The sequence below is a fragment of the Thermobia domestica genome, chromosome 2 (assembly GCF_964235325.1).
Source record: "Thermobia domestica chromosome 2, izTheDome1.hap1.1, whole genome shotgun sequence".
Classification (NCBI taxonomy): domain Eukaryota; kingdom Metazoa; phylum Arthropoda; class Insecta; order Zygentoma; family Lepismatidae; genus Thermobia; species Thermobia domestica.
The window spans coordinates 151,367,516-151,390,959 of record NC_137455.1 but is presented as its reverse complement, the minus strand read 5'-3'; the positions used below and the strand labels follow the sequence as shown (position 1 = coordinate 151,390,959).

The 23,444-nt window shown below is 35.9% G+C and overlaps 1 protein-coding gene across 2 annotated transcripts in view; it reads right to left on the bottom strand.

Moving 5' to 3' along the window:
- Positions 1-23,444, bottom strand: part of Parp16 (Poly(ADP-ribose) polymerase 16) — a 44,068-nt gene that overhangs the window by 11,939 nt on the left and 8,685 nt on the right. For both annotated transcript variants that reach the window (XM_081747237.1, XM_081747231.1), the window contains exons 2-4: positions 19,164-19,464; positions 4,645-4,800; positions 2,374-2,583 (exon numbers count right to left, since the gene is read on the bottom strand). In XM_081747237.1, the coding sequence (XP_081603363.1) occupies positions 2,374-2,583; positions 4,645-4,800; positions 19,164-19,448 (651 nt within the window). In that variant the 5' untranslated portion in view covers positions 19,449-19,464. The remainder of the gene's footprint in view (positions 1-2,373; positions 2,584-4,644; positions 4,801-19,163; positions 19,465-23,444) is intronic.

The window sequence follows — 23,444 nt, the reverse complement described above, 5'->3', positions numbered from 1 at the left end:
TTGGTGACAGTTTTGGTGCCCTTTATGTCACAAATGAAACGTATTCTCCCCGTGCGAAGAACGGGTATTCTACTACTCTGTAATAATAACGAACGGAAGTTTCACATATTCAACCCTTTAATATATTTCTCGCTGATTAAATTTACTCACTTGTTTGGTGTATGTGTAAATAAGGTCATATCTCTTTTTCAGTTATTCGAAAAATATACAAATAATAAAGAGGGATTTTTACCAGAAATCAGAAAACTAAAAAGTAAAATTAAAACATGTTGCTTTAAGTATTTTTCCAGTTAGCGAAATATATTGTATATATGCTGCAGACATGTTACAGCAAGTAAGATTAAAGCCTTTCTATTTCAAGTGTGGCCTCGAAAAAAACATTCTTCGGCCTCGCCCCCCTGACCTCCTACGGAGAAAACCTTCCCTTTGCTTTGGGGAAAGAAAACTGTCCGCATCCAACTATTGAAGAATCTCCACCACAACAACTTGTCCCTCCTCTTTCGAGGGAGGATGGGAAAACACATCGACAGCAGCGCCAGCAGGGGCATACTTGAAATAGAAAAGCTCTAGCATCAGGCGAAGAAATAGTTTTTAAATTATATTTTTCGGTTTTTCCCAATCTTTCCGAACAAATTATTTTTTCTAATGGGTTCAAAATTTCCGGAAATTTTACACAGCACGAGAAGATATCTCTATGTTTAATTTAACATATTAACTAAAATGATTCTGGCCCCATTATTTTAACACTTCCCTGCCATCAAGCGGAAACTTCATAAGATGCTTAGGATACTTTAAATGTGACTATATTCATTAATCTAACTAGGATTATATTTTAGTTTCTTTTGTAGCATGGCATTCTATCACGGTACTAACTTTAAAGTGTCTGCATGAGTGGTGCACATATATTTGTTGCCACAAAATTTCCCTATTCTAATACAAGAAATATAAGTACTCAATTATCTTAACTCTAAACTAGTAAATATAAAATAGTTTCCACTTTGAAAGCATAACATAGTAAAATATTCGAAAATCTCAATTTTTCCCAAACTTTCCGTTTTTTCCAAGCTCGGGAAAAAAAATCCGTAAAAAACTGATTTTTTAACAAAAATTTCCGTTTTTCTAGGTCTTCACAACACTATTCGTGACTTTACGTGTGACCTCAATTTATCCATTATTTATGTGCAATCAATGGTTTTTCACCAGACATTTTAATCGCACCAACTAAATATTTGTCTATGACTCCTTTACAATACAGGGATAACGTCACTCAGTTGAGAACTATACACATAATTCTAGTATGCACTGGACACTGGAACAATGTGTGTACTTCAAAAAGGTCACCAATCACTTCGTTTCCCATTCCTTCATTTTGCATACAAGAAACGAAAGTATAAATAATGTGATGGCTAATCTCGCTAAACGAACATATTCATCGTATTTATCAGAACCAATGACATGATAGCCAATGAAAACTTTTACACACAAAATTGTATTAAGTGGTTTACATTTGCAGGTAGAATTTCGTTTGATGTATTTTTAATTCCGTGTGAACTGTAGTCGCGCTAGGATTTAGCTGGAGGTGCATTCACATTCAAGCGTTCATCCCTATTTCTCAGCCTTAGTTGTTGTCATTTTTATGTGATCTCGAAAGGACACATTCAGTTGTTAAAATACACATAAATTAAGAAATGTACGCACCTTCCCTTCTTCTATTTGAATATTAATATGAATTTTGTGTGATTATCTTGGACAAGTATGATATCTGTTTGACTGTGATCTCTTTTCCCCTTTTTGTTGTTTTACACATTATTTTACTTCCCTTCACACTTAATATTTACAGTCCTAGTAGATAGAGTACAATCAGATAAAATGACCGTTATGAACTTCAAGTTACTTAATTAGGTAAGACGCTAAGTGAAAGTTTTACTCTTAAGGCACAGAACGAATATTGCATCTATTCATACATATTAAACATGAAATTTCCTTATTATATACTCTATGCATCTCTAGTCTAAAGTGTATATGATATGAGAATGTTCTTGACAATGCTTTGCTTTCTTTTACGTGACGCATGTTTTATTCTCTTTTTCTGGTTTCCGATTATTGGGGGTGGAAGGAACAAACAGCTGTAAAGAAACCATCCTGAGATCACTATTTGAAGTGCATTTATGAAATGCCTTTTACCATGGAAACAGACAACTGTTAGATTTTGTTTTTAAGTAGTACAGCACATCTGTTGTGGTGTTAGTACTTTCGACTCTGTTTTAATTCATTATTTTCTTTTATATATTTTAAAATGTAATTGGTTTATTAAGTAGTTTTTATGAAAAGTAACTATACATATTCTCTAAAGATTAATATTCTGTAGCTTACTTTATTCATGTGCTGCTGAAGTCCGTAATGCAAAATAGAATGGAAATTTTCTAGTCGACTACCATGATATGCATACATAGTTTTGTATTCCTGGCACAAAGTTTGCCACTTTTGCTCACTTGCGCTTGAAGGATCCCAGCACGTCTGGAATATAAAATTTGGTTCTTGTGCAGATGCTTCTGAAGGTACTAAACCCATGACTGATCGAAACTGAAATAGAAGACCAAACAATATTACTGCATTTGTTATTTATGAGAGATTTAACATTTGTATAATATTCATAATAATCTTACATATTTTATAACTGCCATAATATCTGCTTAAGACCAATTAAGTAGTTTACATTTGTATTATCAAAATTACTGTATATTCAAAATTATTTAACAAATGTATCCGATTTCTATTAGAATCTGTAATTTTTCCAGATAAAATTTAATATTAAAGTAAATATGACTTGACTAAAAGCGTCAAGCGAGCTTATTTATTTTGTAGAAGCTTGCGGATTGGTTTACTCCTAAATCATTGGAGTTTTGAATAAATTTCCATGATATACCTCTATCCAGCAAAGTATGATCTACTAATATCGAAAGATTTTGTTACGGTTTTTATTCATTATTGTATTTAAATTGTATTAATTGTATTGAAAGATTGATCTGATTTGTGCTCAAGAGTTATTCGAATTGAATATTTGAAGCAACTGAAAATTCATCGAGCAAAGGAACTATTATAATACAAATTTGAGTTAAGATATTACACTCCTTCTACGGTGAACATTCACTAAACATATATAACTTTAGACCATATAGTAATGAAGTATAGTAAGACATTAGATGTATCCAGGTAATACAGAGTTTGTTCAGCCTACGTTTGGCCGATTTCGTTCCTTCTCCCTCCCGGGCAGAGTGGACTCACCCGACCTGGCTTGTGGCGTCCTGCAGTGTTGTGCAGTGGCTTCCTGGGAACGGAGTTGTTTTTCCGCGCGGGCGACAATAACGCACAAAACAGGACCATTGTTGTGAGTGTTGTGTTAAATTTGTTTCCAAGTGTGTGGGTTTCCGCTCTGTGACCAAAATGCCGATCAAACTAAGCCGGTTTTGGAAAGGCTATGTTGCGGCTCTTTATGACGCCCACTTTAGTGTTTCTGTCATTAGAAAACAGTGCAAGAAGAATGGTTGCAACATCAGTTTAAGTGGAATAACAAATGTTATTAAAAAGTACAAGGGCAACGAAGCTCCACCATTTGGATCACCAACGAAGAAACCTACGAAGCGGGAATGCACCAAGGCCACCTCCACCATGCAGAGGAAACTTCGCAAAATTGCAATGCAAGAAAATCAGCCAACACAAAGGTGTATGGCTAATCGTCTTGACATGTCTTTGGGGACTGTGAGTCGGACGTTACACCATCAACTCAAGCTGGAAAAAGTCATGAAAGCTCGCGGACATCTTCTCACGGATGCCTACCAAAAAGAACGAAAGTGTAACGCCCGGAAGCTGTACGAACGGCATCTGGCAAAACAAAGGTGGATGTACGTCGTAACGCTCGATGAAGCATGGATTTACCTTTCCGACTGCGGCAAACCGAGAGCCATCATGTACAGAGAGAAAGTCGCCAAGAACTTCAGAAGGTGGGTCCGTGTCTGTAAAGAATCCTTCCCAAAAGGGTTCATGGTCGTTACTGGCTACTGTTACCGAGGTAAACTGAAAATTCGTAGGGTGGCGAAGAACTGCAAAATAAATTCGCAGTATTTTCAGGAGCAGATGATGCGGCCGATCTACGAGCATGATATTCCAACAATGTACGGAAATCTGGTGCGCATTCACATGGACAAGGCCTCATCATACCTCACGATGTCCCTCGCATTCTACAGGGAGATGGAGGAGGCAAGTGGTATACAGGTGATATCTTTCAATGAGGTACCTGTTAGATCTCCAGATGCAAGTCCTATGGACTATTGTGGATTTGGATTGCTGAAGCGGGCTTTGGGAAAACGGCATGTGACAACTGTGGAAGGAATTTGGAAAGCTCTGCAAAGACTGGAAAGCTGTGCAAAGGGAATGGGACAAGATTCCCCTCCCAGTTTTTCAGAGAAGCCTATTACAGTGGAAATTATGTTGTCGGGCTATTGTTAGGAACCGAGGAAAACACATCAAGCACTTACGGACCTGGAGCCATGGATTTTTCTAAATTTTAGGTAAGTCGAAATTGGCCAAATGCAGACTGAACAACCTCTGTAAAAGTAAAAAAATGCATGAATATAATTTTCTCACCTCTGACTTTGGCACGCTTTTAAGTTTTGGCTCGCGCATTGTTAGTAGCACCCAATGCAGTAGATCAGCTGGATCCATCTCTGTTTGGTGATTACTTGGGTCATTAAGGTAATCCACAAAGAGAGACAAAGCTGGAGTTTTGTCTACCACCTCTCTCTGTTCAAAAATACAATCAAGGTTAACATGAACAACTAAAACCTTTAAATAATAATAATAATAATAATAATAATAATAATAATAATAATAATAATAATAATAATAATAAACAAAGTACATGACCACTCAACAACGGAAGCAACAATTGCTAAAATGATAGCAATACTTGGGATTTAGCTTCGAACCTTCAACTTTGAAGGTGTACATTTTCCGAGTAATTGCCATTTCATTTTTCGAGTTGTCAAAATTCCCTTTTCATAAAATATTATCGGAATCCTTTATATATATAAAAATTTCTCGGACAACCATGAGAAACACCACATTACTAGATAAGTTATATGAATAAACATAAAATATTACTTTTAAAAAAAGCATTAGAGAAAATAAACTTATATATGATACAGTTAGAAATATTATACATTTTTTCCCTATAGTCTACTATTGTCAGCAATAGACAGATAACAGATTTCACTTCAAACTCGTAGCTGCTGTTTGGATTTCAATAATGTCTGTTTTCTTGAATGTTTGTTTTGTTTCAACTCTCTAATTTCTGATATACTGTATACTTTTAAACCATAGGATGAAAGAACTGACTTCATTAATCCTGCTCTACTGATCTAACGCTTCTAAGGTGGAATGATGGTGTTGTGGTTTCCCCAGGGCCCCCATCATGGGGCCCCGGGACCAACTTGAAAATTTCAAATGGGGATATAGGTCGAGTGACACCTTATTTGATAGATCGTGGAAAACCAAACAGCTAGTAAAAAAAAATGTTTTGATTTCGGGCAAGCATGTTTTAAATTGACCGCTGAAAATGGTTCCCCATTCAGATTCAAAGCGCAGTGTTGAAACTGAGTGTTACAAGCAGAGTCGGATTTAGGTTTGGTGGGGCCCAAAGCTATTAAAGATAATGGGGCCCTTTAAGTATCAAGATGAACGTAAGCACCCTATATACAGAAATGAAGAAACTAGTGATATTTTAGGAAGCGGGCTAGCAAAAGGGGCCCCATTACTTACACCATTGGAGTCTACACAACACGAAGCACTGTTGCTGTATGTAGAATTTATTTTATTTATTATTTTTCTTACATTTTGGAAAGATACATCCAGTTGTTTCCTTTAGTTTTTGGGGCCCTCAAGAGAGTGGAGTCCTAAGCTATAGCTTGTTTAGCTTAAACGTAAATCCGGCACTGGTTACAAGCCAATATCCAGCGAACTATGCATGAAATAAAAAATATGTTAAGAGTCAATGTACAATACAGACAGGCCTAAAAAAAATGGGTCAAGCACGAGGTCCTAATTTTGTACTAAGCTGTTTGGTATTTCACGATCTATCAAAGAAGGTATCACTCACCCTATGTTACCATTTCAAATTACAAGTACACCGCTCCCTCCAAAATGGGGAGGGGGCGGCCAGGAGGGTGATCCTCGTGTTTAACCCATATTTTAGGCCGTCTGTATTGTACATTGACTCTTAACACTTTTCTTATTTGATGCAGGGATATAGTTCGCGGGATATTAGCGTGTAACACTCAATTTGAACACTGCGCTTTGTATCTGAATGTGGAACCATATTCGGTGGCCATTTTCAAACAGGCTTGCCCGAAACCAAAACAAATTTTGTACTAAGCTGTTTGGCTTTTCACGATCTATCAAACAAGGTATCACTCGACCTATATACCCATTTGAAATTTTCAAGTTGGTCCCGGGCCCCATGATGGGGGCCCTGGGGACACCACAACACCATTCCACGTTGCCTATGGCGTTTTCCTTTTTCATTTTTTGTTTCACCGTTTTCTACTCAGCCGCTTCTGATTTATAAGTACTGGAAATTTTATCTGATACAGGACCATTTTTAGGGGTCATCTTGAAAATCGTGGCTCATATCAAAAATTGTTTAATTTTCCAAGCTCTTTCGAACGGGGTATCACTCAACCTATGTTACCATTTGAAAATTTCACGTATATCCTCCTCCCCCAAAATGGGGGACGGGGAGAACCTTGAGTTTGACCCATTTTTTAAGCCCTTTTGTATTGTACATTGACTCTTAATATTTTTCTTATTTGATGTATAGTTCGCGAGATATTGGCTTGTAACACTTATTTTGACTTTGACTCAGCCTGTATATAAACGATTTTCAGTTGATTTTGGGTTTAACGTTCCTTTCAGCAGCGAGGCTATATGAGATGGGACCTACTGATTAACATGGAATCCAAACATGATCTCCCGCTGGGAATCGAAACCGCGCGTATGCTAACCGCTTAGCCACGAAATAGCTCATATATAGACGGTTGTCAGGATGTCAGAATATGGATAAGCTTGCATATGTGCATCATTTTTATTCATATTAGTTTCATTTTTTGTATATAGTTTAGTGGTTTAGTGAATTCTTCGTGTTTCTTTTAGTAATTTTTCTGGTGAGTTTTAGTGAGTTGTGTTTGCATTGGCTGGCAACAGTGCCTTCAGTGTGCTATTCAAGTTGTGTCTGTGCATTCGACAATGTGCTGCGAAGTGCAACTAGGCAAGCATATTCATTAATAGTTTAGAAAAACATATTTATTCATAGTCTTTAGAGAAACACATGTTCATTCATAGACAAGATTTACATGTTCTTAACAGTGTTTTAGAGTGCTACTCAGTTTATGTGTGATCGAAGACAAAGTATGATGGTCAGCAAGCAACATGTGGTTTAGCTAGCAGCAAGCAACGATTACTGCAGAAAGATGTTAAGATAAGTAATTCATTGTACTAATATTTAAGTATTATATCAGTATATTAACATATGAACAAAGCATGTTATATTTATCATATTAACACATGTACCTTTAAATAAGAATTGAAGCAAGTAACATCTAAAATATTCGCCAAGTCTTATTTCTCGTTCCTTCATGATATCTGGGTGAATCAGTAATATGGGTTTAATCATACAGTTCATTAGCTTTGGATGTGATATGTGTGATTTGTAAATAAAATACATAAACATATCACCCCTTCATACATCATCATTTTTTTGGTCCTCCGTCCACGGATATCAGAACGAGAAACGCGACTGCATTCTTTGTTCTCGTGTGTGTTTGTGTGGGTGCTGGCCGTCATAGGCAGGACAGAACTGTTCATATCAGTATAGTGGTGTGTGTGCATTCAACCCAGCTGAATTCAAGGTTACACGTTTGTAGGTCACTCAGAAGTGAAAAGTAAAATATATTGTCAGCGGTTTGAGTAGTTAAAAAAAAAAAAAGACTGAAACAATGGCAGAAGTGCAGTTGGGTCAATTAATTAAGAAACGTGCTTCGGTCAAAGGTCAGGCAACAAGAATACAGACATTTCTTCAAAAACTACAGAATGAAAATAAACCTAGCATACAAGAAGCAAGAACAAGGCTAGTTGCACTTGAAGGGGTTTTTATTAAGTTTGATGAGATACAGTCAGAAATAGAGCTCTTAGATGAGACGGGTGAACAAGAAACGCACAGAATTACATTCGAGGAACTGTATTATGATTCAAAGGTTAAGCTACAAGAATTTATTGATAGTTTTGAGCAAAAAACGGATTCAGGGACAGCAAATAACAAAGCTGGAAATTCTAGTAGTAGTTCAGTACAATTGCCTAAAATTTCCTTGCCCACATTTTGCGGTAAATACGAGGAGTGGTCGCCCTTTAAGGACATTTTCATTTCCCTTATTCACAATAACGAATCATTAAGTACAGTTTGTAAGTTTCAATATTTGCGCACATCACTCAAGGGAGAAGCGTTTACATTAATAGCAAATCTGCCAACGGTAGAAGTAAATTACGAAATTGCATGGAAGCTTCTTGTTGAACGCTACGAAAACAAACGGTTGATAGCTTCGACATATGTACGAGGGTTGCTCAATATCAAGCCAGTAATGAAAGAAAACGCTAAAGACATTAGACAATTTGTAAATACTGCACGTAGTAATTTTCAAGCCCTTGAAGCATTGAATTTGGACAAACCTTTGCATGACGTACTCCTAACACAACATTTAGTAGAAAAACTTGATTCGACAAGCAAAAGGGAATGGGAAGCTGAGCAAAGTAGTGACTCCTTTCCATCGTTATCGGAATTATTTTCATTTTTAGAAGGTCGTTGTCAAATGTTAGAAAACATTCGTCCTACTCAATCTGAAAGTACTTATGACAACAAAAGTGTAGAGTCCAAAGCAAAAAGAAAGAATAACAGTCAAGTGAGTTCGTTTGTTACTGTGCTTCCAAATGCATGTAATATTTGCCGTAGCAAAGAAACGCATGCTGTTTTTCGTTGCCCAGAATTTCTGAGTGCCAACATTAATCAAAGAAAGGAGCTCGTGAAGCAAAATAAATTATGTTTTAATTGCTTAGGTAATAAACATCAAGTAAGGGCATGCAAATCAAGTGCTTGTAAGAAATGTAATTTTAAGCATAATACACTGTTGCATGAAGATACTACTCAGGAGGCTACTAACAAAGACAGTTCAAGCAAAACAAAAAACAATACTACTAACGTACCTAAAGTTAAGGAACAGAACCAGGTTAAAGTTCAACCACAGGACTCTTATTGCTCATTTAAGATTAATTATGGTCATCAAGTCTTATTAGCAACAGCGTTAGTTAACGTAACAGACACTAAAGGTCGTTTTCAACAATGCAGAGTGTTATTAGATGCAGCGTCTCAATCGAATTTTGTAAGCGAAGCTTTAGTTCATAGATTAGGTCTCAAGAAAACGAAAAATCGTGTTACTATTAGAGGTATCAATTCTGTAACCTCCGAAGCTCAGTACAGTGTTGAAGTTCATATTTATTCAAGAACATGTGATTTTAATGCAGTGGTCGATTGTTTAGTATTGCCAAACATTACAGGTTGCATACCTTCTAAGGATATCGATTACAGTAATTGGAACTTGCCAAAGGATATTTGCTTAGCCGATCCAAATTTTAATCGCTCGTCGTCAGTGGACATGCTTATAGGTGCGGGGTTATTCTACAGTCTCCTTGAGCCAGGCCAGAAGACTAGAAAAGGAAATTATCCAGTTTTGCAGGAAACGAAGCTAGGATACGTTGTCGTCGGAAATATGCCTTCAATACCCGAAGAAGCCAACCAGTCGGTAATTTCATGTTTTGCTCAGATGGAGACAGACTTGGATACACAATTGAGAAAATTCTGGGAACTCGAAGATCTTCAGACTAAGGTTTACACGCCGGAAGAAGAAAATTGTGAGAAGCATTTTTTAAAGAATACAACCAGAAATGGAGATGGAAGATTTATTGTCAAGTTACCAAAGAAGGAAGAGAATGCAGTTTTAGGAGAGTCTTACAACATGGCACTACAAAGATTTAAGCAGCTTGAAAGAAGATTGCTACAAAATGCTGAGTTTCATAAACAATATGCCGCCTTCATGGATGAGTATTTGAGTTTGGGTCACATGCGAAAAGTTACAGAAGAAGACGTGAACAGCAGCAGCAGTTGTTATCTTCCACATCATCCTGTATTCAAGATGGACAGTACAACAACTAAATTAAGAGTGGTTTTTGATGCAAGTGCAAAAACGTCTAATGGCAAATCATTGAATGACATTCTTCAAGTTGGGCCAATTGTTCAAGATGACTTGTACTCCATTATTTTAAGGTTTCGGTTGTATCCAGTTGCATTTACAGCAGACTTAGAGAAAATGTACCGCCAAATATTAATTCATGATGAGGACAAGTGTTTACAACGCATCCTTTGGAGAAATTCAGTAGAAGAACCGATCCAGTCGTATGAGTTACAAACAGTGACGTACGGGACTTCGTCAGCATCCTTCTTGGCAACAAGATGTCTGAAGCAAATAGCGGAGGAAAATTCCAAGGAATTTCCAGAAGCAGCAGAAGTAATAAAACACAATTTCTACATTGATGATGTGTTAAAATCAGTACCAAACGTGTCAAAGGCCTTAGAACTACAGAAGGATCTTATTAATATTTTAAGCAGAGCAGGTTTCAAGCTTTGTAAATGGAGTTCTAACAAAGAAGAAGTACTTCAAGGAGTTCCTGAAGACTTCAGGGAAAAACAACAGCCAATCATACTTGGTCAGCAAGACGGTGTTAAGACTTTAGGAATAGCATGGATTCCATTAACAGACAAACTTATAATTTCGAACAAAATTTGTAAACACGGAACTGCACCAGAAGGTAATGTTGCAATGACAAAAAGACAAGTCGTCAGCATAGTGTCATCTATCTTCGATCCATTAGGTCTAATCTCTCCAATTGTCATCAAATACAAGAATTTCTTACAGAAGTTGTGGAAGACAGGGATGGATTGGAATGACCCATTAGACACAGTCCTACAAGTTGAGTGGAATCAATTAATGTCTTGGTTACCTGCGATGGCGAAGATACAAATTACAAGAAACGTAATGTCTTCGGAAAACGTTAAGGAAATACAATTACATGGTTTTTGCGATGCAAGTGAAGAAAATTTTGGAGAAGTAGTGTACATCAGGGCTACAGACGAACAAGGAAACATTGAAGTCAATTTACTTTGTTCAAAGTCGAAGGTTGCACCACTGAAGAAGCAAACTTTGCCTAGATTGGAATTATGTGGAGCACTGTTACTTTCGAAGCTAATAGACAAAACGCTATCCATATTGAATATAGAGGTCAGTGGTATACACCTGTGGACAGACTCGACGATAGTTTTGTCATGGATCAAATCACCTCCCAATCGTTGGAAGACATTTGTATCCAACAGGGTGGCTCAAATTCAGAGAATCACATCAATCAATCAATGGCACCACGTGCCTAGTAAAGAAAATGCGGCAGACATAGTTAGTCGAGGAGCGGATCCCAATACTCTTATTCAGTCTCGAGAATGGTGGCATGGTCCAAAGTTTCTTCACACAGCAGAATGGCCATGTCAAGAACAAAATGAGCCAGCTAATATTCCAGAAGAGAAGAAAGTCATGATAAGTTTGGTGGCAGTTCATGAAACAAGCTTTATGAAAAGGTATTCATCGTTAAACAAAATGTTGAGAGTAGTAGCATATTGTTTGCGATTCAAACATAATTGTCTTTCCAAGAAATTAGAAAGAAAAACCGATAGTCTTGACGCTTCGGAACTTCGTTTAGCGTTACACAGATGTATCAAGATGGTACAACATACTACCTATCATCAAGAAATATTGAACTTGCAGCAACAAATGGAAGTTTCAACAAAGAGCCCAATCAAGGATCTTTTTCCATTTCTGGACACGGAAGGAATGCTAAGAGTAGGAGGAAGATTGGAACATTCAAACTTGGAGTACGACAACAAGCACCAATTCATCCTACCTGCAGGTCATCATTTCACCCATCTGATAGTCAAAGAAGAACATAAAAGGTTGCTTCATGCAGGACCACAGCTTCTTATTGCATCTTTGCGTACCAGATATTGGATTCCAAGAGCTAAGAAGATGGTCAAGGCAATAGTACACAATTGTTTGGTTTGTTTCAAGTGGAGATCAACAAGTTCATCACAGTTAATGGGACACTTACCCAAGGAAAGAGTAAATGAAGCAAGACCATTTGTACACGTGGGAGTGGACTACGCAGGATTCTTTTATGTCAAGCCCACGATTCGCAGCAAAATTCAAATGAAAGTCTATGCAGCGTTGTTCATCTGTTTAGCCACTAGAGCAGTTCACATAGAAATAGTTTCAGACTTAACTTCTCAAGCTTTCATCGCAGCATTGAAGAGATTTGTTGCTAGGCGAGGTAAATGCTTATCTATCTGTAGCGATAATGGTTCAAACTTTGTTGGCGCCAATCGAGAATTGCAACAATTTTTTGAATCCAAGACTAACAGAAAGGACATCCTGGAACACTCAGCTCAAGAAGGTTTAGAATGGAAATTCATTCCTGCCAGATCTCCTCACATGGGGTCATGGGAAAGTTCAATAAAATCCATGAAGTACCACCTACGGCGTGTAGCAGGAACAGCAAGTCTGACATACGAAGAGTTGAACACGTTACTTATTCAAATTGAAGCCATTCTAAATTCAAGACCATTGACAGCCATTTCCAACGATCCTACAGATCCAATGTATCTCAGTCCAGGACATTTTTTGATGGGAGCTACACTTCTCAGCCTTCCGGAACCAGATCTACTGGACGTACCTATCAACAGATTAGGAAGATGGCAACGGATTCAACAAATGAAGCAGCATATTTGGAAACGTTGGTCAAGGGATTACCTCAACCAGTTACAACAAAGAAGAAAATGGAAGTCAGCTCAGCCTAATTTACAACCAGGCATGGTCGTATTGTTAAAAGAAGACAATGTTCCTCCTCAAGTGTGGAAGTTAGGTGTGATTGAAGAAGTTCATCCGGGCAGTGATAATTTAGTGCGAGTGGCAACTGTGAAGTGTAAAAGTGGCATTTTTCGGCGTAGTGTTGCTAAGCTAATTCCTTTACCCCTAGAATATTAATTGATTGTGTCCAATCAAGGAGGGGGAGGATGGATAAGCTTGCATATGTGCATCATTTTTATTCATATTAGTTTCATTTTTTGTATATAGTTTAGTGGTTTAGTGAATTCTTCGTGTTTCTTTTAGTAATTTTTCTGGTGAGTTTTAGTGAGTTGTGTTTGCATTGGCTGGCAACAGTGCCTTCAGTGTGCTATTCAAGTTGTGTCTGTGCATTCGACAATGTGCTGCGAAGTGCAACTAGGCAAGCATATTCATTAATAGTTTAGAAAAACATATTTATTCATAGTCTTTAGAGAAACACATGTTCATTCATAGACAAGATTTACATGTTCTTAACAGTGTTTTAGAGTGCTACTCAGTTTATGTGTGATCGAAGACAAAGTATGATGGTCAGCAAGCAACATGTGGTTTAGCTAGCAGCAAGCAACGATTACTGCAGAAAGATGTTAAGATAAGTAATTCATTGTACTAATATTTAAGTATTATATCAGTATATTAACATATGAACAAAGCATGTTATATTTATCATATTAACACATGTACCTTTAAATAAGAATTGAAGCAAGTAACATCTAAAATATTCGCCAAGTCTTATTTCTCGTTCCTTCATGATATCTGGGTGAATCAGTAATATGGGTTTAATCATACAGTTCATTAGCTTTGGATGTGATATGTGTGATTTGTAAATAAAATACATAAACATATCACCCCTTCATACATCATCAGAATAAGCTAAATTATATCTGAAATGATTTTCCATTATACCTAGTTATATCATAAATACTGTCACAAAGTGTGGAGTGGCCCTGTAGGCATTCGGAGTGGCACAGCGCATCCATCTGTGTATAAAGCGGAAGATGCATGTAGTGTGTGTTTGACTGTTCATGACATACGTTGATATTGTACTGAGTTCTGATGGAGTGAGGCGATTACGAAAATCGTGTAGTAGTAATTGCACTACAAAAGGTCGGGAAGACAGTAGGTGCACTTCTTCAATTTTTACAATTATACTTAATATGACAATTATTTCACTCCTACAAGTATTTACAAATGCATTTTATTGTTATCACGTTAAACAAGTTAGTGACACGAGACTTGCTTTTGTATCAATCCGCTGCGTAAGTTATGTAACACTACTCTAGTTGTGACTTTTCTTAGACCATAATATGATGCTACCGATGCCAAGAGATGGCATTAGTATCAACGTCTATCAAACTAAAGAAAAGTACGAGCAATGACAACCTATTCTGCAATTGAGGAAGAATTAGCCAATAAAGAACGCTGAAACAGACGACATGCCAATCACCATGTTCGATATAATCCCCAGTTACCCTCAATATTACTGTTTGAAATATATCATATAATATACCTGTTAGTTGTAACTCCATCTGGCGATAATCGATTTAACTACGTGAAGAATTCGTAGAGTAACTGTTAATGTTTCAAAGTTAATCTACAATGTTGCCACATAGTAAATTTTCAGTTCTCCGTAGCGGCTGAATTAGGCCTCATAGGGTATTTCATCATATAGCATTTTCGCCTTATTTTGACCTGTAGAATAGTGCCCTGTGGTCCGTGGACGCCATTTTTAGAACACCCGACATATATATATATATATATATATATATATATATATATATATATATATATATATAGATAGATAGATATAGATAGATAGATAGATAGATACGCAGACTGTATTTTGTAAGTTTTGTTAACTTCGTGGAACTTCATTACAGCCCTGTGTCAGGTCTCCCTAGCCATATAATTGGGCGTAAATTATGCTGATACTTTAAAAATACATACTTTAATAAATATAAATTTGTGTCATTCCTTGCCAGTACTACCAGCATAATTTCACATTAGGCAAATTTTACCTTTTGTTTTAAGAGTTCACATGAAAATTTTATTACCAGAGTTTATTAGGCAAAACTTGATGTCAGGGTTGAAAAAATCATGATTAAAAAAAAAAAAAAAATTAAATCTTTCTCCTCGTACAATACAAGTCGCGAATTGAAGAAAAAACATTAGGAATAAGTATTAAATGTTAACTATACTATTTAAGTGAAAGTATTGGGGTTTAATTTTGAATTAATCCCCAATCGTTAACCTATTTCAATCTCATACAATGTTTCTTAAGCATTAAGGAAAAAACGTACAGCAACGTTTATCAACATGACACTTTTCTTTTCACGGAAGTTATTGATATTTGGCAGGGGCACATTTTTAAGAAATCGGAACTAGCTAGCGGCACGAAATACATATAAAGTACATAAATTTCACGTAAAATTAACTAACTAACTATGGCCTATGGCCGGAGGTTCAATGCCGCGATCTCAAAAGCTCTCCATTGACTTCTTAGCCAACTGGATCCAGCTTCTACTTTGTATTCCTATTTCTGCGAGATCATCTTAACATTGTCCTCCCATCTGTGCCTAGGTCTTCCTAATGGTCGTTTTCCGATTGGTCTTCCAGTTAAGACTTTGAAAGCGTTCCTACTTCTTTCTATCCTGGATACATGACCTGTTCACCTACGTCTCCTAGACTTGATGACCCTAACAATGTTTGGTAAACCGTATAAATTATGTAGTTCCTTGTATGAAGTTTCCGCCATTCCCGTTCCTCTTGGGTCCGAATATTCGTTTCAGGATCTTGTTCTCAAATACTTTCAGTCTATGTTCTTCCCTCATAGTAAGCGACCACGTTTCGCAACCATATAGAACAACAGGCATGATTATCGTTTTATATATTTTAAGCTTCAAATTCCTCGACAGAATTCGCGAGAGACTTTGACAAGAGATTTTGAACTGAATCGCGAATTTCCTGTTTTTAGACGAAATTTAATTTCTTCGTGAATAACATTTTTGTCTGTTAATATCAGGGTTGGCTGGTTTAAACCAGCTGTTAAAAAAAAAAAAAAAAAGTTTAAACCCCCCTCCAAAAAAAAAAAGTTTAAATCGTGTGAACTTCAAGGTGACGTTTCCACATATCAAACCATCCGCATTACGTTTATCTACTTTTCACCTTTTAATCAAAAGGTCTCGTGTTCAATTCTCAGTCGAACCACAACCCATCTTTCAAGTGTAAACCAAGTAGCGATTCGAGGTGTCTCTTTAAGCTAAAGTCTTTTCTGTGATAACGTTGGTATTTCATAAGGATTTTAAGCCTAAACATACGAAAGGAAACCAAATTATATATTTCTACTTGAATGAATGCCTGTTGTTTTATAAAGAAGCCAAGGTTGCTTAAACATATTGATAGAAATTGGCAAAATTTATCAACTGCCTAAGTAGCTTCCAACATCAGCTTGGATTTGACTTTGTTTTAATTTTATTGAATTATATCTACATACCAAATTTGTAATTTAATACCTCAGTTTTAGCGTAGTGATTATGATACGTTGACCTTAAAATTTTACACATAAATACATTTAAATAACAGATTTTTCCAATGGCTAAGGCGGGAGTTTCCCGATTTATATATAATTCTGTATAATGTTTTTACTTGTGTAACTGTTTATCTTTTTGTCCTTCTGAAATGACTCTTGACAATTATATTAACAAGTAGGCCTATGTAAAGATCAGTACAACGTATTTTTATTAGGAGTCCTTCGTGAGTGAGTCGGCAATCGCATTTGTTACCAATAAGCCCCGGTTTTGTGTCTAAATGGACAATTTCTCTTGGATGTAACCCGAGAAGCGGTTTGGATTCCGCTTTAAGCTTATATGACCCCTTCCAGCTAACTTCTGTCCATATCTAATATAAATACATAGAGTAAATTATTTAAACAAACAAAACAAAACAAAAAAAACTGGTTTAAGCCAAAAAACCGGGTTTAAACAAAAAAAAAAAAACTTTTTTTTTTTTAATAAAAACCATGGTTTTTGCCAACCTGGTTAATATTGATCCTAGATATTTGAAAGTATCCTCTTTATCAAAAGTATTATCCGATATTTTATCGCACCCAAAACTTGCCGTATTATGATCCCGAGGAACTTCTATGAGTTTAGTACATAAATTTCGCCTAAAGTTTTAAAATATTATTATTATTATTTTGTTTTGTTTTGTTTCGGAGAGGGGATCTGGCTCCTCTAAATATGCCACTATTATTTGGGAACAAACAAATAGACATGGACACAAAATAATTTAGTCTTAAATGTCCATGGTGATTTCCCCGTTGGAACAGTTAACGATTTAAAAACCCTATGTTACGAAGAGAAGAAAGCAGGATTCACTCGTTACCCGTTGAAAACGGGATTTTCCCTAATCACCCTCTGCATGATACTCGCTTTCATACTGAGCAGTACCTACATTTGAGTCTCATTGTATTATGATTAGTATCTTCCATAATCTAAATAACGGAACAGAAACGGGATTTTACTTATTTTCACTATAAATTAATTTACTTTGGAATTTGTTTTAAATCAACGATTTTTATTTTAAAAAATCACATGATTTAAATATTGATTAAAATCGTGATTTAAATCAGTTAAGTATATCCAAATATTCATTGCAAACGGTTCAACCACTGTTATTTATTTAATCAACTACAAGATCACTTTTATTTTTAAAATAGATTTTAGAGTGCTGTATACAATGGAACTATTTTTAAACCTCAAATGCTCTTAAAGTTGGGTTATTCATTTATATCTATATTTTGAGATAATTTTTCTCTTAACCCCATGGATGTAATTCCATTCAACGTTCTCAAACTAATATCAAAAAATCACAATTAGAAAAGTATCCAAGTGTTGCTACTTTTACTATTGGCATGAGTGATATTTCTTTACCTTAGTGTTAGATTGATTAATGATGTAAAATTGTTTTTAGAAAAGTATAATTTCTTGCCGTGTTGCATCAAAATCAAGTACTTTCTTTTTCAATGCAAGTTTTGGAAAACATATTTTTAACTGAGGGGAGAAGACAGGCCTCATTTCTGACGACTTCAGCTCCTAACAGTGTAGCTCTCAGAAATCTTCAAAAAGAAAATACAAAGACATACTAAAATCGAAAACAAGACTCGTACAATGAAGAATGGAAGAGGGCACTCTGGACCGATCAATCTAAAATCAAACTTTTCCCCTTCGTTTGTGCGTTGCCGTACCGAAGAACGCTTTCATCCTGACTGTGTAATACCAACGGCAAGACTCGGAGAAGGTAGCGTGACTGCTTAGGGATGCTTTACAGACTAACAAGTTGATAATTTAGTTCGAATTAATGAAATAATGAACAAAAAAGGTGTTTTACAACGTTTAAAAAGAGGGATAAAATTTCATCAGGAACGCGGATTTGGGACAGCAACTTCGTACTACAACAAGATTACCATTTGAAACATTTTTCCAAGATATGCAATAATTATATGTAATGCAAAGAAGACGCTTAAGCACCAACAAATAAAATAGTCGCCACAGTCACCCGACTTGTTACCCATCGAGTTCTTGTAAGACGAACTTGACAGAATGCCAACGAATACTGAAGACTTTTGGACGGTTCTTCAGAGCTTCGTAAAAGTTGGATAAATTAATCAAACAAATGCCGGGAATTTGTAAATCTCATATTAAAGCTAAGGATCAGAATTTCATTGAACGCAAACATACTCAATAAATTTGTTATAGTAAAAACAGGACCATATGGTTTACTTTCTTTGTATAAGAAATAATGCTTATTTTACAAAACAAGTCTAACAAACTGGGTTTTTTATGAGTGCACATCTTTCTTTTCTTTTTCAATTATAAACTATCAGTGGTGTGCTCAACTTCTAACTAACTAACTGACAAACAAACAAACACTCACTCACTCACTCACTCAAAAAATGAAAATCTCGGGTGATTCGGTTAACCCAGTTTTTCACCAGAGGTTTACAAAAATACTATATTTTTATATTCAATCAATGTGCTGAAACAACACGAAATTACTACTTACCAAATCATCTATCATTTTAAGGCCCTCTTCATTTAAAAAAGCAGGAGGAAATGGTCTCAAGCACGAATCATACCGGTAACTTTGGCACGCAGCAACAAAAAGACTCCATTTTAGATCTGCAGCGAATATGTCTCCTTTTAAAGTTGCTTGCAACGCCTCTATCTTTTTATGAATTCTATTGGAATGTTCTGTGTCGACAGATACTACATCCAAAGCGTCTGTTGTTCTTTGGTTCTGGATGATTGAAGAGTCTGTTAAAGGTTCCTCTCGGTCACCTTCCATCATTCATGCATGGTTTGGCCTAAAAGTAACGATAAAATGCTCTCTAATGAATAACTAAGATACACTAAATAAATATAACCACGGAACAACAAAGGTTTTAGAACGATGATAAATAGGTTCTACTAACCAGGACATAGACCTAAGGATACGGTGAAAGAAATATACGGAATTACTCCGGATATAATACGATATTATTATACCCTGGCCGGTGAACGATGATTTCTGACAGCTTTGTACAAGGCCACGGCGAGTAAGCAAAAGACAGCAGGTCAACCAACCTTAGGCTCAGAACTTGTCGCGTCTCCATGGTAACCACCGCACATTGCCAAACTTTCACTCACCCCCTCCCATCCTCAACGAGGAAGAAAACGATTCTCCCCTTGCGCGAGAAGCACATGGCAACACCGCACTCCTCAGTCGTCCTCGTGAGCTGAACTGTCAGAAATCATCGTTCGCCGGCCAGAGTATAGTACGAAAAACAGTTTCGTAAGAACTATACTCGTATTATAATCTGCTTAATTTCTGTCATTTATATCTCCAATAGTCACACATGTTTCTCTACTAGATAATAAAGTTACATGAATTGTATTTTAATATTCTTTTAATAGACGTCCTATTTTTAAACTTATTCATGTAAGTTATAAAAGAAAAGGATTTTCAAAATTTTTCTATTATTAAATATGCATTTTAGATAAAATTGAAGAATCCACAAGTTATTAGTGTTGAACCATACATATACACACAAATATTAAAGTTTCAAGTCAATTGGACAGTGGGGATAAAGGAAGGCACTGTGTTGTAGTAAGATATAATTAGACCACGTAAAATATATATACATACACAACTTTATAAGAACTAAGTATGCCTCTTTATTCTTTTGAGAAAATCAATTGGTTAGATTTTAAGAGAGGATGACATATTGCTAAAACGAATCTAGATAGTGCAGCAGAACACAATTTTAGACGAGCTCTCTCGTGCTTATGGTTAGCATACACGCCTTTGGTACGGTAGACCCGGTTTCAATTCCCGGTGAAGCTCATAAGGTTCGGATTCTACATTAAACCGTAAATCCACTTCTTATATAGTCTTGGTGTTAGGGGGAACGCTGAAACACAACGCAACCAATTGACTGACATACCTCCACCTGTTATTTTACACAATGTGCTAATTGGATTTCCTATAAACTAATTTCTCCGTAAGTTGGCTACGATTCTACAAAACAACGAATATTTTAAGTAAGTCGTTTCCTGGTAAATGAACTCAAGTGTAAAGTACGAAAAATGGAATAATAGAGTATTAGTTTGTGCATACTTATGATAAACCAAAAGCAGTACGAAATATATTGAGCATATCACGTTATTCACAAATAGATGATTAGTACTGTCTGTAGACCCAAGGTTGTAACTGTAGTACATTTGCATCAATCTGAAGGTTTCAGAGTGATGCTGTGAAAGTTCAGATATTTAAGAGAACAATTTTGTTAACTGATAATATCTAGGTATTTGTATTTTTATTATTAGACGAAATGTTTTTATTTGTTACTTCCATACCACAATGATTAACGCCACGTGATGTGATAGGACTCTGCCGTAGTTGTTTTAACAAAACACCGCTGAAGAAGACGGGAACTACCAGTGAAAATTTCGTTATTAAATGATACACGTAAGCCAAGGTAAGTCTATATTAATATTTCTCAGCTTAGTTTAACTGAGGATTAAGTTTACTATTGCATGAAGAAAATAAAAATACGAGGGACGTTTGTTCGTTGAACTATTTATACTTCTCCTAGCACGAAACAACTTTTTGGACCATTTTCCGAGTTCTTCGAAGTGTCTTAACCACTGAACTACATAATGTTTTGTCTCAATTTCTTTTAGTTCTGAAGTCGCATACCACACAGAGGTTTCTCCAGTTTTGCCAAGATATTTTAGTTACCAAGAATTTGATTAAGTGAACAAGTAGACATGGGAATAACTTCCGGTGCGGTTCTTTTAAAATCTCTTTGGTTTGGCGAGTACTATACATGCATAGTCTTGTAATGAAAATGAATCTTTCAGTTTTACGTCCCACAAATATACCATGTAGTTTACAGGAGACGATGATTAATGAGAGTAAATATGTTATGACAGAACTGGTAGAATGAGAAGTGGAAGGAAAAGGCAGAACTTCGAGAAAACCTATAGACACTTACGTTGTTGTCCACCACTTCACATGGCCTTGGATCCGTAATACCAGAGATAAGCGATCTACCACTGAGCCTCCATATATAGAGAGTTTTGTGTTGAAGCAATAAATATTCTGTTGGATCAACAGTCGGTCATCGAACTTCCCACGTTGGTCTTTGATAAGCGCTTGTCGCGGTAATAGATGGTTTGAATAATATTCTACGTTAATTGCGATACATTTTGATCAGTAACTTACACAATAACTAGAACTGGAACTGTGAAATAACTACAAAATAAACGAACAGAACTTTGTGTGCTACAAATTATAATATTTTTTGGGCTCTAGTTCGTTAGTTGGTGTTACGAAAGTAGTTTGGTGACGTTGGTATGTTGTCATTTTTAAATTGTTAAACATAGTTAAATATTTATTATACTAGTAATGTTATTGTTAAAGGAGCAGTTCGACTTAGAAATGCATTTTTTACAATTTATTTTCATTTGTAGAGTTGAAAATTCTAAAAGGAATGGCGTTTGTTTGATCGCGGTACGTTCAGTCGTTAGCGAGTAACAGAGGAAGAAAGATTTTGTGATGACGTCATAGGTGGTCAATGAGCGAGAGCAGGCTTACATACTACACAGTGTCAAGCATTTCGTTTGTGAGAGGTGCGGTGGCACGTTCTAAGTGCGGTTTCCTTTTCCAGAACTGATTGCAAAGACTTACAAATATCATCTGCATGTAGAAAATGATATCTGATGGTGGCCTGTACAAACGTTTTTATATTATAAAACGTATCCTATAAAGAATAAGTTCAGCGTTTCAAAAAATAAATAAATATATAAAATAAAAATAAAAAAAATTCGAAACCAATATCATGTAAACAGATGGCGGACGAGATTGCTGCAACACCTACGTACCTTTTCTTTAATCATTCTTCCGAATCCCAAACATAAGTATGTTCATTTTCACGTTTTGTTGCCATTTTTAACGCTGACCCTATAATTTTGTGCTCTTTTCAAGGTATGTACAGGAGCGCAACATATGAGGCAAAAATGAAATAACATCTGTAAAGTTTGCCAGAATACGAAAAACACTTCACTGGTTAAATTTCTTTTATTCTCATTTTGTCTTGGTTACAATGAGTTGCAGTAGTGTTAGTACTCTTCTGTAATGATTTATGGTTTTAATCATTGTGATTGATTGGTGACTAATTGTTGTTACCCGAGAGTCTGTGAGAGTTTGGTTACGGGAGAAGGTTAGTGAGGTTGATGTTAATTTTGAGTAATATTTTAATGTTTTTATTCGTAACGGGTAAGTGTTGAAATTGTTTTTCGGATATTGAAATAATTGTATTTTAATTATATGTTTGGAAGGAGATCAATGAAAATTAATGTAGGAAGAGTTATGTCATTCTCCGTGTTACAACCTTTCCATTCCGCAAATTAGAACAGGTTCGTTTCTTATATATATATAACTAATTTAGCGGGATAGCAACTAACGAACTTGACCTATTTTTGGTTATATGCGACCATAGACCTTTGAATTTTACAAAGAAACACGTAATGTTATGTTCTGCATAGTGTTGTAAAATTTCTGGAAATTTTGAACCCGTTGGTAAAAAACAGTTCTTTTTCGGTTTCTTTTTGAAAAACTAACAAAAGTTTTTGTATTAGGTTAATTTTACTAGTAACGGAACCGTTTTTCTCCAATGTGTGAAAGTGTAAGTTGAGAAATTTCAATATTGCGAATATTTAAAAAACAAAGCAATCGAAAATAAAACTGTTGTAATTATTCTTGAAAATTAATAGTCTGCACTCATTTCCTTTATATGCTTTT